This window comes from Lissotriton helveticus, chromosome 9 (assembly GCF_964261635.1).
Source record: "Lissotriton helveticus chromosome 9, aLisHel1.1, whole genome shotgun sequence".
NCBI lineage: Eukaryota > Metazoa > Chordata > Amphibia > Caudata > Salamandridae > Lissotriton > Lissotriton helveticus.
The window spans coordinates 741,562,012-741,579,919 of NC_136070.1; the positions used below are offsets into that span (position 1 = coordinate 741,562,012).

Here is a 17,908-nt window from a genome sequence, read left to right on the forward strand (position 1 = left end):
ATGTATGTATTTTTCTTGAAAGGGACCGCTGTCTCTAATAAGTCACCCTGTAGCTAAACAAAGCAAGTGCTCACAATTTTGTCTTATTCATTAATTTCTTTGTGTTTGAATGGAAATTATTCTGCGCACAAATTCAAAATACTGTATGCATTCTCATACAACCACATAATGTGTTTCACATAGAGTCCAATGATCTGTTCAAATCACAGAATACAAAATGTCAATCTTTTAAAATGATATTATCATCCTTCCGTAAGCAATACCAATGCATTTCGGGACTGGTGACCCTTCGTCAGGGGCAAATTGCCAATCTGTAAAAGGGTGCACCTTTCTTCATCTTTACACTAAAACACTTGTCCATGTGCATTACACTTGCATGAGGGAGAAAAGGATACAAAAAGAAAACAGGAAAGTTTGTGGGAAAATGAAACCTAAAATGATGCGTAATATATGATAATTGTGAAATATGTCTATCCTCAATAACAATAACCGAACAAGCGTGATCTAAACATGCAACCAAACCTGTGCGCATGTGGTGCAAGTTAAATCCAGGCAAGTGATTGTCAAACACCACCTTATAAATCATATATAGACTGACTCATATACAACATACTCACTAAGGAAATGAAATAGGTGTTACAGCTCAGGTGTATAAAATGATTATGCAAATCTGAGGAAGATAAAACATCTGGTTAAATATGGACCACCATGACAATAGAATGCACTTAAAGATGGCTATGTATCAACTTGTCAAATCTGCTTGTGATCAATCACAGTCTGCAATGAAAAAATAGATACCAAACCTCACTCTACCATCACTTGCTCTATTCATGGGCCAAACGGCACTACTGTAATGCCTTCACTCTGTGCCTACCGTACAAATCTCCAATCGCCGCCTCACAACTGCTTCTCCTCAATGCTACGGATACTCAAATCATTATGACCTCATCCATTTGAACAGTCCTGCGTTTACCGAAATTACACAACGGACTACTGTGGTGTCCTCTACTCCGAAACTCGGTGGCCGCCATATTTGAATGGTCAAAGGACCCATTGTGTTTGCTAATAATCTTAGCCATGCGCTGTTCAATCTAAAATTAAATGGTTTGCTTCGACAATATAAACTTAACAAACAGCAGGACACTCCAAAAAGGTGGTGCCAGCATAGTAATCACAAATAGAAAACTTGTATAAGTCATCGACGCTCTCTCTAACACTGAATCACCAGGGCCATGTCTGAATGGTAAAAAGAAGGCAAAGATATATACAAAGCGACAAGCTAATCTAAACCTATGGGTGAATACTACATGTCCCGAAGCAAGTTCACTATGAAACCTGTAAAAAACAAAAATTACAGAAAATAAATAATGAGGCAAAAACGTGTAGTATGTTGAGGAATATAATGTAAAAAAACAAAAAGAGAGGTAAAGAATGACATTCATCATATGCGAGGGAATGAAGGCCGTCGCCGAGTGGATGAGGAACAGCCGCCTGAAGCTGAACTCGGACAAGATGGAAGTCCTCATCCTCGGCCCCACCCCCTCTGTGTAGGACGACTCCTGGTGGCCGACCACACTGGGAACAGCTCCAACACCCACGGACCACGCACGCAACCTAGGATTCATCTTCGACTACTCCCTCTCCATGTCAAAGCAGGTCAGCGCCATCTCCTCCTCCTGCTACAACACCCTCCGCATGCTTCGCAGGATCTACAAGTGGATCCCGAACGAAACCAGAAGAACGGTGACCCAGGCCCTCATCAGCAGCAGGCTGGACTACGGCAACGCACTCTATGCAGGAATCCCGGCCAAACACCTGCGACGACTGCAACGCATCCAAAACGCCTCGGCCCGGCTGATCCTCAACGTCCCCCGCCACAGCCTCATCACCTCCCGCTGAGAGAGACCTGTACTGGCTCCCCGTCCACAAGAGGATCACCTTCAGGCTCCTCACCTACGCACACAAAGCACTCAACAACACCGGACAAGCCTACCTGAACAACAGACTCAACTTCCACACCCCCGCCCGCCAGCTCTGCTCCGCCAGCCTCTCCCTTGCCGCCGTCCCGCGCATCCAACAAACAACCTCTGGCGGCAGATCCTTCTCCATCCTCGCCGCCAAGACCTGGAATACCCTCCCCACCCATCTGCGGCAGACCCAAGACCTGCTCACCTTCAGAAGGCTCCTCAAGACCTGGCTCTTCGATCAGTAGCAGCACCTCGTCCCCTCAGCGCCTTGAGACCCTCACGGGTAAGTAGTGCGCTCTACAAATTCTTTGATTTATTGATTGATTGATTGAAGCAGTATTTATTTATTTATTTGAAAAGTTTTAATTGGCGCTGGTTAGACCCGGAGGTATCAGAGCGTTTTACATGAGGATCAGCGAGTTACAGGTTACATCAATTAAATCAAAGGATCATGGAGGAAGGGAAGGAAACACAACGGGGAAACGAGGCAAAACAATGTCAGATGACTGGCTGGGTAGGTGACGGCAGAGGGGGTGAAACCAGGGCCAGACTCCTCTATAGCTACATGTGACAGCTCCACCGGGCATCGGCCAAGGTTGCTTGTGTACCGAGGTAAGTACAAACAGTTTTGGTATCCGCCCAGAGTTACAGGTTACATAGTTACATCAATTAAATCCAAGAATCACAGAGGGAGGAGGGGGAGGGAAGGAAACACAATGGGGAAACAAGGAAAACAATGTCAGATAACCGGCTGGGTAGGTGAAACCAGGGCCAGACTCCTCAATGGCTGCATATGACAGCTCCACCGGGCATCGACCAAGGTTGCTCGTGTACCGAGGTAAGTACAAACAGTTTTGGTATCTGCCCAGGGGGCATCATCAAAGGTACATCCAAAGTTCTAGCAAAGTTTGACTGGGCATGGGCCATGTTGATCTGGCACCGAGGTGAGTATAATGTTTAAGGTTTCAGTCAGGGGGGCGTCGTCATAGATCAATTGCCAGCACCCATGCCGAGTTACTGGGAGCTAAGACTTACTGTAGGGTTGATATGCTCTTGATAGTAATGCTTCCAGGGGATGGGCCAGGACAGCCATCTTAAGGTCAGGCATATAGAATGTGTAGGCCCTAGGTTGTAGGGCACTCAGCCGTTGCTCCACGCAATTCTCTCGGTGTGAGTCCCATTGCTAGACTTTAGCGCTCCGGGCGCCATTTTAGGGACAGACATAGCGCTTGCCTGGCCCACCTTCGTGCAACTCTGCCACGATTTGTGGCCATTTTGGGGTCAGGCGGGCGGGAATGGATCCTCCCCTCTGTCTACCTGGTGCCTCTTGTGACCCCTGACTCACCCCAAAGTTTCCTCCTCGTTAATAAGTTATTTCCTAGATGCCACGATGACCGGTCTCTCGCCTGGTTCCTGGATGCCGCAATGAGAGATCTCTCACCTGGATTACAGACTACCCGAAATTGCTGTAATGTGTCTCTGTTTAATAAGGACGTGGGGAAACCCAATATACCCTTGGAGGCTTGGGCAGAAACAACAATATCAAATAAAAGTGCCTACAAGGGATTTTGTTTATATACAGCAGTTCTTTTTCTCAGATTCAAAATCAATAAATTCTTTGAACCTATGTGTATTGATCACAAGTTTAGGCACTGAATGAAATAGCAATTAAATCAAAAAACAACAACAAACATGGGAATATCTTTCATAAATGTATTATCATTGTGATTTTCAAAATTTATAGGGTACATTCAACACTCAGGTTGAAAACAAATGCATACATATGAAAAAGGTACAGCTTAATTACACCTCAATTTCATAAGTAAAAATCCTCTTCTAATAAAATCATAGAAATGACCAGTATTTTAACTGAATAACACAGTCACTTAATGTATATTAATACATGAGGAGTTGGATAAACATCAACCGTAAGGACCCACCTGCAAAGAGAACGACTATCGGGGGAGACTGAACAGCCGTGGGCTATCAGCCTGCATGTACTGCCTCCCGGGCGTGAGGTCAAAGTCTCTTTTGGCATCCCCTTCCACTCTCAACGGGCCCCACCTCGAACCTAGTCTAATCAGGAGGGATTGCATTGCAGGCAGAACTAACTTTGCTGACATTGTTTTCTTTTTCCACTCCTTCCGTTCTGCCCAAGTTATCTCCTGTTTATGGAATGCCACACACGTCTTTCATAACTGAAGGGGGCATTAAAGGGACCCCATTTTGAAACCCATGTAAACGATTTTTGACAGATCCCCTTTGCAGTCAAGATGGCACACAGAAAGAGTGATAGGACTAATCTCCACACTACTCTCCACTGAAAGGAAATAAGAACCACCCTAATTCAGTTCATATAGAAAGGGACATAGGGCTTCGCCCCAAAACTGTCCCATCCACAGAAAGAGTGATAGAACTACATAGCAGACCTCAAGATATCCTCTGCAAATGAGGCGGCCATCTTGTACTGGCCTCAGTGTCCATAGGAATGGGCTACTGCCAAACAGACACTGAAATAATCTTTGAAAAGTAAATAAAATTCACCACAGCACCCCATCTAATTACATCCTGCTTAGACAGGACTCCCCCCACCTTTAGCGCCCAATAGGCACAACCACTCTCCCCACACTTTCCCCCTTTTCCCATTACCTCTCACCCTTCCCCCTTTTCCGTTACCTCTTTCCCTATCACAGTTCATAACTTTTCGTAGACGACATGCCGATGATAAGAACTGGAACCCTCACAGTAACAGCCCCACACTCCAGCACCAGTTGCAATTACGATCCCCTAAGCATCCGCCCCCAAGATGGAGAACAGTACCTAACTGCAATTCCACAACCCGACCGATCCGCAGGCAAAAATACTCTAACTGCCAAGGATATAAACTCCCTACTCCTTTCTTACAATCCCCCCACACCCAGCCGGACCACAGCAGACCCGATCAATCCAAATAAACCCTCCCTAATCAAAACCATCCATCTCATGACACACAGAGCCCCTACTCATCACAACACCAGAGGTATAACCCTGGAGAATCTGATGCAAGTTACATTAACACTGGAACCTCCAACTACCACTAAGCCATGTCTCAAATGCAGTCTACTAAATTGTAGATCAGCAACAAAACACGCAGCTGACATAGCTGCCTTACTCACTCATGAACCTGACCTCCTATTCCTAACCGAAACATGGCTAAATGAGTCGTCCACCCCGATGCTAGACATACTGGTTCCCCCCAATCATGACATTACCAGACTAGACAGACCTGATAGACTAGGAGGCGGTATTGCCTGCATTCACCGGAACAGTCTCTCAGTGACCAGCTCACCTTCACCGGATCAATCTTCATGTGAATACCTCTGCTTAGATATCACAAGTAATAACAAAACAATCTGTTCACTGCACACATTCTACCACCCGCCAGGTGATAACATCACCTTCATTGAGCAATTCATGGATATCTTGACCACTCATACTGGTCAACAAAATACCCAAATATTCCTTGGCGATTTCAATCTCCACTGCAACGACCCTGCAGTAAATAGCCTCAAAACATTCCTTTCGGTCCTTGACCTCACCCAAATTTGCAATAGCCCACATAGGGGCTCAACCCTTGACTTGGTTATTGCCAACCCAAAGGCTATCCAGCTTAACACAATCCTCCCTTGTGATTGGTCTGATCATCATGCCATCACCTTCTTCATCAAGGAATCAATTAAACTACGCTCAGTAAAACCTTCGAGACCTAAAATATGGAAGAGGAATCTAACAAAAACCCTCACAGACCTATCCACATCCCCCAGTGTTAACCTCCTGCTCCCCCCGGAAGACCTAACTGATGTTCAAGTTTTGACAAAACACTACTTTAACTTTATGTCCATGATTTTAGATACAACCGTGCTTCTACAAGTGAAGAGGATCTCCACAAAAGACTCTAAACCTTGGTATGACGGCAGACTCAACAAGGACAGAGGAGCCCTTAGATTAGTTGAATGGCGATGGAGGTAATCCCCATCCACGGATCACCTCTAACTGCTCATATCCACCAGTAACTCGTACTATAGAAAGATCAGACACTCAAAAGCAAACTTTTCAAAAATCAGCTAGATCAAGCCAAGAACCAACCCCAAAAACTATTTGAACTAGTCAAAATTGGCTTAGCTTACCCTACCCAAGCTGGACAATGTACACCACCCAGCTGCGAAGAATTTTCCTCCTTCTTCACGAAAAAACGGAACTCCTGAAAACGGAACTACTTATGGCCTCATTACCTCATACTGAAACTCAGAAGGACTCATCATCTCACACTCTAGCAACCCCAATCACATGCTCATAAGCTCGCCCTCAAAAATAACGCTTCATGGGCCACCTTCACAACCTACAGCGGAGAAGCAATTCTAAAAGCACTCACGTCCTTGAACCCCTGGCTACCAGGCAGGGCATAGTACTGAATCGGCTATGACCCACATAGTAGATGACGCACTAAAAATCCTAGACCAGAACGAAACCTGCCTACTTATCCCGCTTGACTTATCTTCGGCCTTTGACACCTTCAAACATGATAACCTACTAGACCTCTTGCCATACAGAATGAGTTTATCAGGGTCAGTACTAAATTGGTTTACCTCTGTCCTCCTGAATAGATCCCAAAGGTTCAAGGTCAACCAATCCCTGTCCATGACCATCCCAGTCACATTAGGAGTCCCACAGGGCTCCTCCCTCTCACCTACACTGTTCATCCTATTCATGGAGTCGCTCACTGAGATTCTCTACTCATTAAATATCCACTTTCACATGTATGTAAATGTAAATGTAGTATACTTGTAAAGCGCACAGCTGCCCCAGCAACGGGGCGTCCCGGCACTGTATAACTCTTAGGAACCCGTCCTGGCTTTCCCTGTGGGATGGTCCCTTGCTGGGAGTCCCCAAGGTGGAGCCAGGCATCCCCGGAATTGGTGGGGCCGTTGTGGAGATTAGGCAAGCTAATGCCCAGAGTTGCCGAGTGGAACCCCTGATTATAGTAAGCACCGAAGCGAGAATTATCGAGTCCGCTGACCAAGGTCCACCCTGCCGCGTCGGGAATTGAACCCTGGTCCCGGGCTGACTTCTGCTCTCAGGCCTGCCGCCTCTAACCAGTGAGCCACACTACTCCATGCAGACGACACGCAACTATACTTAAAGATAAACTCTCCGGATGACATCAAATCTCTCAATCTAACTTTACAAAAAACTCAGTCAAGGTTGACTGAAAACCAACTCAAACTAAACACCCTCAATACTGAATTCCTACTAATCACCCCACCTAACTAACCAGCCACCATACATGAATGGCTTAAACAACTTACAGCACTCAACTGCCAACCTCTTATAATCGATTCAGCAAAATCACTGGGAGTAACTCTGGACAGTAACCTAAACATGCAAAAACACATCAGTGCCGCAGCAAAAGGAGCAAACTTTCAGATGAACACTCTGAGAAAATTAAAACCCTTCGCCCAGTAAATGACTTCAAGCTGGTAGCCCAAGCACTAGTAATTGCTAGACTAGAATATGGTAGTGAAACTCTCTGTGGACTCCCTAGATCTACAACTGTTCCTCTAAGAGCATCACTCAATTCAGCGGCCAGGCTCATCACAGGTTCCAAAAGAAATAGCCACATTTCACTTGACTTCAAAGCGCTCAATTGGCTACCCTTCGAAGCAAGAATTCAATAAATAGTCACCTGCATGACGCATAAAGTCATAAATCACAACAACCGAGTATCTGGCCCAGAAACTGGAGTTTTCGTGTGGAACCGGATCATCCAGGAGCACCAGAAAGCCTCAAAGATTTGGCAAGAAGAAAACATATAACCACGCCTTCTCTGGAATTGCTCCAAGGATTTGGAATGCACTACCCCCAGAAATCAGACTTAACTCCTCAACTGCCGCCTTCAAAAAAGAAGTCAAATCTGTTCTCATGACGAAATTCACTTGAACATTGAATCGGACTCTTAGAACAACCAGCTGGAACATAGAACAATATTTGGAAATAATTTGTTTCTTTTGTACATTGTCTCTTTTGTTTAATTACCTCACCTGTAGAGCGCTCTGATACCCGCAAGGGTCATGTTCGCGCTATATAAAACCTTCAAAATACATAAATAAAATAAAATAATTCACGCTTACAGACCAGGCTCTGACATTGTACCAGGACCTGGCCCTTCTCACTCTCCAGATGCGACGCCAGTTTTGGCCGATTGCGGCCCACTTGTGTCAACAGGACATCTCCTATTCCTGGGGCGATCCGTTTAGTCTCATCTTCTGCCTCAATGGCAAGCTACTCCAGCTGCGCTCCCTTACTGAGGCCTGCCGAATGCTGGGTGTTGAGCTTCCACAAGATGAAGATGAGCGACGGATCTCTACTCCCGGCTCTGGCGAATCCCCATCGGGCGGTAACGACAAGGCACCAAGAGGCGGCCATGGCGCTCTGACAAGGCGGAGATCATGAAAGGCCAACAGGCTCTCCTTGAATCCATGCCGGAGGCCCTAACGAAGACGCACTCTTAGAGCGACGGATTGGGGATGCCTATCCCACTCTCCAATACTGCATCTATGGCAGGCGGCGGGCAGTGGCAGGGGGACAGTCCTTGGCAACACGATGAACCCCACTGTGAACTCCTACTGGTTATCCTTGAATGACGGACTATCCTACAAATTCTGTTTCTTCACATTTACCAATGTTCTGACTGTTTGGGGATTTTTTGTTTTCTTTGAGGGTCCCTCGTCCAATGCTTTTAACCGTGCTGGCACAAACTGACGCACGATGCCTATCTCTTCTGGCCGGCGAATATGCGCACCTCGGCAGGATAGGCCCTAATCCTCAGCTAGTTCCCTGCTATACTGGTCCATAGATGCCGTCCACTACACTTAAAGTTCTTATCCTGAACGTGAGGGGTCTAAACGACCAAGTCACGCGTAGGGCGATCCTTTCCTACCTGGAGAGCTCTATAGCTGACATTTGCCTCCTACAGGAGACGCATTTACTGTCCCGTGGCTGCCACCAACTGAAGTCCCGTATGTTCCCAATGCAGTTGTTCTCCTCCCGGCCCTCTAAAACTACGGGGGTTGTTATATTGGTCTCCCGAGGGTTTCAGGGCAGAGTTCTCCAGAAGGAAGCTGAACTTAAAGGGAGGTTACTCAATTATCAGTTCGCCATTGGGGCTCATACATTTGTAATCGGATCCATATATGCACCTAATGAGGGCCTGAAGAGGTTTCTACATAAAGCTTTAACAGAGGCCACGCTGACAGCTGAAGGGAGGATTTTATTAGGGGGTGATCTAAACCTGGTGTTTGATAACTCCATGGACTGCTCGAGTCAGCGTTGGGGCCATCTCACACCAAAGGCTAAGCAGATAAAGGATTTGGGCCTGGTGGATTTCTGGCGATGCTCACAACCGTAAATATATTTTCTTTTTGATCGCACACAAAACCTATGCCTGGCTTGACTATCTACTCGGCTCTGAGGCCCATTAGGATCTCACTTCTGATGTGGAGATTTTGGTAGCCTCCCTGTTGGACCATGCCCCCCTCATAGCCACACTAACACTCCCTCCGCTCCAGCGTCCTTCCAGACGGTGGCGTCAGGGGACACCTTTCTACAATGCTCAGATGTAGTTAAGCAAATACAATGTGCCATAGATGGCTATTTATTGCATAGCGATAACCCTGATACCTCGCTGTCAACGCAATGGGCCGCGCTCAAGACGGTTATTAAGGGGGAGCTCATTGCTATCTCGACAGCGGACAACACTGAATGTAGGAGGAAGAGGGTGGAGCTCATCCTGAGGACTCACAAACTAGACCAAATGCACCATTGGACTGGGGCACCTAGGATTTGACGTCAACTGCGGGCAGTGCATGCGCAGTTCGCTGCTATTGGCCAGGATAGGGCAGAATATGCAGCCCTCTGTCTACGCCATTCATATTACACGGGGGGAGGGTACAAATTCCATTTGCTTGCCTACAAGCTGCGCGAGACCAGACAAATACAAGGGGTTCACAAGATCCATGACTCAACGGGCAGACTAGTGATGGACGACGCTGGTATAGCGGTGGCCTTTCGAGATTTTTATGCCCGGCTTTATTCAGGTCAATCACTAGATAGCACGGTCGGCACGATTTACATAACGGACGCACAGCTCCCTACTTAAACTCAGGACCAGGCAGACCATCTCGAGAGGGATATCCGGTGTTGAGGAGGTCAAAGCCGCCAACTCGTGACTCAAACTCGCTAAGTCACCCGAACAGCATGGCTACACAGCGACATTCTACAAGAAGTTCTGTCCTGGCGCCTTTCTTAACCCGCCTCTTTAACTCTTTTGTGGTCCCTGGGGCAATCCAGGAGGTCATGCTAGAAGCAGCTATAGCAGTCATACCCAAACCTGGAAAGGACAAGACTAGCTGCGGGGCGTACCACCCTACATCCCTCCTTAACATCAATGCTAAATTATACACGGTTATTTTAGCTTCCAGGCTAGCGGCCTATATGCCGGGTCAGATTGACATGGATCAGGCGGGCTTCATCCCTCAGTGCCAGACGAGCGACAACACCAAACGCGTCCTTCACCTGATAGAGAAGGCCTCCCGGACGCAGAGAGAGTACATGCTCCTATCAACTCTAAGAAAGCCTTTGATAGGGTCCATTGGCCATATCTAGAGCAGGTCTTGTCCCGGATCGGGCTGGGTGAGAAACTGCGGACCCTTATCTTCAATTGCTATCATCTGCAGACGGCGGCTGTACACATCAATGGATACACGTCATCCCGCTTCTCCATAGGCAGGGACACACGGCAGGGGTGCCATCTTTCACCCCTGCTCTTTGCTCTATATATGGAGCCTATGCCCAAAAAGTCAGGAAGCACCCCCTTATCACCGGGATTAAGTTTGGAGGCGATATTCATACTATTAGCTTGTATGCAGATGACGTTTTGGTCACACTTTCAAACTCAGCGCCAGCTCTGGGGGCTTTCCTGTTGGAGTTAAACTCCTTCACTGATGCCTCGGGGTTTAAAGTAAACATTGAGAAGTCTGTGGCACTTAATCTTTCCCTGCTACCCCAAACGTTGTCGTACCTTCGGGCCCAACATCCCATTAAATGGTCAGAAGGCACTGTCCCCTAACTGGGTATCTAATTAGCATCCTCGCTGCAGGCAATAGTCTCCACTAACTATGCACAGTTGCACGCATAGGTCCGCACAGAATTGAGGCACTGGAAATACTACCCGATATACTGGTTAGGCAGGGTGGCTGCTATCAAAATGACAATTTTACCCAAAATATTATTTTTATTAAAGACCCTCCCCCTGCGACCTCCGTCCGGGTGGATTCAACAGGTTCAGACAGACATCTCTCATTTCATATGGCAAGGCTGCAGACCCCGGCTTAAAAGATCCACATGCTCCCTACCACCTGAAGAGGGTGGCCTAGGCTTCCCCGATCTCCTGTTCTATTACCAAGCTGCCCAGCTGCGCCATCTTGTTGAGTGGAGCCATAGCGAGTCGGAGAAGCACTGGCTGTTTCAGGGCCAGGCAGTAGTGGGCACTCCTTTACAGAAGATCCCCTGCCTTAGGAGGGTACGTAGACCTTCCAACCTCTTTGCGTCTGATATTACACGTGCAACCTTGGAAACGTGGGACCAGATTAGCACCAAACAAAAATGTACTATCTTCCTGTACCCACTCACTCCACTCTTTGATAACCCTGACTTTCAGCCAGGAATGGGTGAGAAAACCTTTGTGCATTGGCGCTCTACAGAATGCTGTGACTTGGAGCACCTTTTTGATGTTGAGGGCATACTCCCATTTTTACAAGTCAGGGCCACTTATGGGATCTCTGAGACTGAGAGGCTTTGGTATCTGCAGCTTCGCCACTGGGCTTTACACCAGCACTTTAGATCGCAGGCACACCTCCACCGTACTTAATACGAAAAATTGCTCCTAACAAGCACATCAGGCAAAAAGTTAATCTCCAATCTCTATAAAATGCTCCTTTCCTGGCACACACATGCATACAATGCAGGTCGCTTCTGCTGGGAACGGGATCTTGGTCGGACACTTAGCCACAAAGAGTGAGAGGGAGTATATTACCGGGCGCGACATACAACAAGCCATTTGGGACTAGCCGAAACACTAACGAAGTTAGCCACCTATTGGTACTACACACCAGAGTGCATCCACAAAACAGACCCTACCTAGAGCGCTGATTGTTGGCAAGGATGTGGGAAGCTGGGTACTTTAGTACACCTCCTGTGGGGCTGTGAACACATACAGCTGTACTGGTCCCAGGTCCTTGATGAGATAGATAAACACCTAGACACCCAACAGCCGAGATTCCCTGTCTATGCACTGCTAGGCCTACCAAACTCACTAACAGACCCACTTAAATCTAGGAGAGGCCGCCAGATAGCGATAGCATTAGGTTTAGTAACTCAAAACCTTCTGATCCACTGGAGAAACTCTCGTATCCCTACTGTCTCAGGTTGGCTGCAACTCTTGTGGCATGTCCTGGGGATGGAGAAGATTACCCTCACCTTAGCAGGAACGGGTGCAGCCTTTGGGGAACTGCTTGTCTCAGAATTCCGTGAATTAACATGCCCAAGGTATCTACGCCTCTTACGCCTTTCCGAACCCTACACGGTAGCTGACCAGGGCTCGCAGCCACCCGATGCGGAGTAGGCCTTCCTTATGATCATAGATGATCCAGTGGACGAGGGAAGGGGTGGGGGAAGGCAGGGGGTGTAGTATAAATTTCCTTTCTTGTTTACTGTTCAGTTGTTTATTTTGGTCATCACTCATTTCAACAGCACAGTGGCTGTTCCGGGCTTGTACAGCCCATGATATCATGTATGTATCGCAGTGATTGTCTTTTTTCTGTATACCACCAAATAAAAAGATTTAAACCTCAAACACCTGGGGTCTCATTTATGAGGCCCCTTGTGCCGCCGGAACGTCACTTTTTGTGACATTCCATGGCACAGGAGCCTGCACAATATATATCCGGCATTTTTTGGCTTAATACTGCCTGATAAATATTGTTACATTTAACACAGTTTACTGCATTAAAGCGGCATGCAATGGGTGTTGCTGGGGGTGTTCCTAGTAAAGTACATGGCTTTTTGACCAGGCCCCAATCTGAGGCATGGGAGGCGTAAGGGAGGCAAAACAACGAGAAATATCTTTATTTCTCCTAGTATTTTCTTTTTCTATGTGTGCTGCGTTCCCATCCTGCACAAAAGCAATCATCTCCTCAACGCAGGCACCCTTGCACCATGGTTCAAAGGTGCCTGTGTTGGCGCATGGCAGCCCATTGTGTGCCGGTGCAGGGGAAAAGGACAGGAATGTGCTGTATCTGATAAATACAGCGCATTCCTGCCCTTTTTATTGCCATAGTGCAACCGGAAGGCCCTGAGGTGTTGCTCGACGGAAAAAAACTAATAAATGAGGCCCTTAATACTTTACCATGCATATGCCTTATTCATGCATGCCTTTACAACAAAATTTGAGGTAAAGGCATTCGTACTAAAGGCATGCCTGTTAAAGGCATATGCGTGGTAATGACTTTGTGTTAATGGTCACACATGGTTATGACCATGTTGCAATGGCTGTTTCCATTTATGTGCCATAGGGGACCTAGGCAGCTGATAATTGTCTTGGTAGAGTCCGAAAATGTGAAGATGGCACCAGAGCAACTGTCAGACCATTTTTGTAATCCTTCCTTCCTTGTTGGCAAGTCTGAGGGGGAAGAGTCCCTAAAAGGTAACACTATACTCTTGGGAAATGTTGTGGTAAACAAAAAACAGACTCCCAGTTCTTTGGCAATGTGGGTTGGAGAGCTAGTCAGCAACCCTTCTCTTGCTCAAGCATGTGGCTAAAGTAAATGTCCACGTACCTGGGCATTTGGGCAAGGGGGTAGCAAGACTCAAAGGTTCGTAGGCACAGAAGCTGCAAAGGAAACATCTAGGCCCAGATGTAGGTAATAGCAAATTACCGAATGGTAAATACCGAATTTTACCGATTCTGTATTTACAATTCGGTAATTGCTATGTAGGTAAAATAATCTGTAAAAATACCGAATCTGTAATATTCGGTAATTAACTATTTGGTAATTACCGAATCGGTATTTGCCATTGATTCCTATGGGCCTTGAAGCCGATAGGATTCAATAGCAAATACCGATTCGGTAATTACCGAATCGGTAAAATTACCGATTTTACAAGGGGGACAGGGCGTTACTTTGACACCCTGTTGCACACCTGTAACTGGCTTGTGCGCCATGTGGCACACATACATGCCCTTAGGGCATGTCTGTGTGCCACATGGCACAGGTGTACATGCACAGATGTGCATGTATACAAGAATTCGTTATTTACCATGCAATTGTATTACATGGTAAATAACGAATTCTAAAGGCCCTGTAGCACTGTTAGAAGTGCTACCTACATAGGAAAATACAGATTCGGTAATTTTACCGATCGATAAATTTACAGATTCGGTAAAATTACCGAATCTGTACGTTTTCAGTGCCCCTACATACCAATGTCAAAATACCGGTCGGAAAGGGCCGAAAATCGGTATTTTCGGCCGATTCCGACCGGTATTTTGACACCTACATCTGGCCCCTGATCCCTTGGGCAAGGTGTGTAGATTTACTTTTTTTTTTTTTTAAGGACAGGCCTTCATATTCCATTTACAAATATATAAATTGTATTTATATATAAATTGTTGGCGCTTTCAAAATGGATTCTCAACTATCTTCAAAATGATTGGAGATGGTACTCCTAAGTTTGTTCCAAATGTTGGATGTACTAATCCCTTTTTCCGCATGTTCCTGATACATTATTCTGGGGCTCGCTTAGAGAACTTTATATGCGAGTCTTCCATCTGCTTTCATGAGCTCCTATAATACCCGGCCCACAACAACCGCTGAGCAGCCTTTAGGTTTTGAGGGTAATGGTAATAGAGTCCTCACCTGACTCCCATTTTGCAGTCCATAATGCTGGGCGACTCCAGGCCTTTGAGCAGATCCTCCATCTGGATGTACTTGTCGGTCTCCTTTTCCACCACACCGTAGTACGTAGGTACGTAAGGCCGGAGGGCATCCTCCATTAATGCCTGCAGGCAAGCATTCTCCACGTGGCTGAACTTCTTCAGGATCTGCCCATGTTCGCTTGGCTTAAAGTTGCCTGAAATACAAATGGGCATTTTGTTTCAATAACTACAAGCTTCAAGTGTTAAAATATAATGTAGTTAATGTTTAAACATTATAAACTTCCACAGTTAATGAAAGATGTCAATCGGCGATGTACTAGGTACTCACATTAAAATATCCATTTAACACTGTTTACTTGCACTTCATTTGATTTTAATTACGGTCACCATCTGTTACTTCTCACATTTAAACATCCTTGCCAGGCTGACAAAGTTTAAAAGAGTGACTTGTTTCTCAGTTGGGAACTCTCCTGGGGATGAATTAATGACGTTTGCTGACAGGGCTCACTGTCATGTAGTAAAGTGGGACTTTCCATGAGAACCCTTTCTAGGGTTTGTTGTGATCCCATTTTGCTGTGACCAGTCCAATCAGTTTCAGCTCGAATGGTCCTACTGAAGCAGGTTGATTGAGATATTGTTGGTCCTTTTCTAATGGTGGCACAGGCGATTTAGAACAAACATTGGCAACGCCAAAAAGTCTTAGACATTCAAATAAAGGCATGCCCATGGAGGAGAAGCATGAGGTCCTTGAGGGTTTTAGATCAGACCATGGTCTGTTGAAACTTTTAATTGCCTTGGTGTCCCTTTGGATTACACAGGCCCCTTGGCAGTCCCAGGTTAATGCTGCTTGTCTCAGAATAGGCAAGGCTGCTAGGTCTCCATTTTACCTCAATCATAAGAATACCAGAAATAAGCTTTAATAGGGGGGTTGTTCTTGATTGCCTAATTCTTGGCAAGGGGAAAGGAAACAAGGGAACCCTACTCACATGGAGCCTGGGCATAAAGTTTTATAAGAACAACAACGGCTCCTGTGGATAAATATATCTTTTGTACGGATAAATACAGTGCACAATGGCAATGTGGGAGGTATCTGGAATGTCAAAGAAAGAAGCTGTATATACACTCTGTAGGTATGATCATCAATTCACATAGTTTATGTAGTTATAACCAATTTTCACAAAGCATTAACAATATCATATACATACAAGAAAGTAATACCAATGTGACGGTGTGTCCCAAGTGAACCTATAGAGAAAGGAACCTCTACTCCTAAAGTCCGAAATATTTGCGAGTGTAAAAATACAGGAGGTTTCTAGTTTCAAGAACTATTTTTAAAATGCTTTTGTATAGCACACATTTACAGTGTCTATTTACAGCGTCTGGCTGCCACGCTGACAGTCTAACAATTACAGAAACATTCCTTTTTGGATTGTCCAATTTTTTTTATAATTGACTGATGCCTGCACGCCATCTGCACTCCCCCCTGTGCGTGCTCTCCATTTTGCAGCCTAGGCTCTGCGGTTTCTAGAAACTCCACTGGCTGAATATGTTTGCAAGATCACTGCCCAACTTATCAACAATTTTGAACTGTCAGCTGTATTTCTACTGTCTTTTTACGTCATACGAACGCAGAAAACACTTGGTTCACCTGGTTGGGGACGGGAAGTTTTTTTTTTACCAGATGTTTCTATTAGGTCATTAGTGTATCTATTCCGTCACTAGTTTTAGTAAGATTATTTCTGTTATCCAATACTTGCCAAGTTTCACTGAGATGGACAAACTAGCACCCAAACAGGTCATATCATCCGCAAGTCTGTTGTTCTTGTCTATAGTGCAGTTTATCACATGACTCGAAGTGCTTCTTTATGAAGCCGACAGCAGACAACCAAGCATTATGACGGAGCACAGTTTTTGTCCATCTCCACTGCTGGCAAAGGTTGTACACTGAAACCGTAGGTAAATAAGGGGTTCTAAGTGAAGGAAGGTATAATGGAGTGGATGTTAGGCCCACATGCTGATGAATGACACACACGTACACAGTAATAGGGTAATGGATAACTGGCCCAGGGTTTGTGCGCTCGACCCTTTTTATTATCAGGGTCACCTGACCAGTGACGCCTGTGATGGATGGGTGTTAAGTGTATTACATCACACTTCTGAGCACAAGAACATGTCCAGCAGGACACTACATCTCTCCCAAGCTTTACTGGAAAAAGAACCAAACAAAAGTCCAACCTGTGGGAAAAACCACAAACAACAGCACCACTGAGTCTCTTCAGGCCATCTGCTGTGCAGTACTGGAACTCTTGACTGCATGGCCATGAGGTTTAAGTCCAACTCTGTGATGTCGTTCGTACCGGCCTGGTCTCATGGTGTTGGATACTATTTACATAGTTCAATGTGGGTGCATCCGGAGTGGTGGTGGAGTCCACTACGGAGATCTTCGTGAAGGCGCTCAAGGTCCAGTGCATGGCTAACCTGCAAATATTGTGGATGACCTTCATAAAATGAGAGCCTTCCTTGAAGGTGATGGTGCTTTCCAGTGTCCACTGGCAGAGCAGCTTTAGACTTTCGTCTCCTGTCTGTCTCCTTGAGGCCCTTTCTGCCGGCTGCTAGAGAATCATGTGGATTGTGCGGGGCCTCTGATAGGCCATGCGAACATGTCACTGAGGATCTGTCAACAGGACCACAACCAAGGCCCTCTTACAGCCGCAAAGGGTGGTGTCTCAGGGTCTGTGTGCTCTGGCTGTCAGGAGTCAGGTACAATTGCCTTCGCCAGATGGTCTTTGGGTGATCAATTTCCGTCCGCAACCTCAGTGCTTCCCAGTGCCTGTCGTGGAGCTGCTGCAGGTGCATCCCTCCTATCAGGATTCCCCTCTCACTGGAAATCCCTTGAGGCCCTTGCCACTGG

At 46.2% G+C, this 17,908-nt stretch overlaps 1 protein-coding gene across 1 annotated transcript in view; it reads right to left on the reverse strand.

Annotated features, from left to right (window-relative positions):
* Positions 1-1,303: 1,303 nt before the first annotated feature.
* Positions 1,304-17,908, reverse strand: part of LOC144783274 (inositol-trisphosphate 3-kinase A-like) — a 254,201-nt gene continuing 237,596 nt past the window's right edge. The window contains exons 4-6 of the mRNA XM_078662338.1: positions 14,978-15,191; positions 13,898-13,950; positions 1,304-1,335 (exon numbers count right to left, since the gene is read on the reverse strand). Of these exons, the coding sequence (XP_078518464.1) occupies positions 1,304-1,335; positions 13,898-13,950; positions 14,978-15,191 (299 nt within the window). The remainder of the gene's footprint in view (positions 1,336-13,897; positions 13,951-14,977; positions 15,192-17,908) is intronic.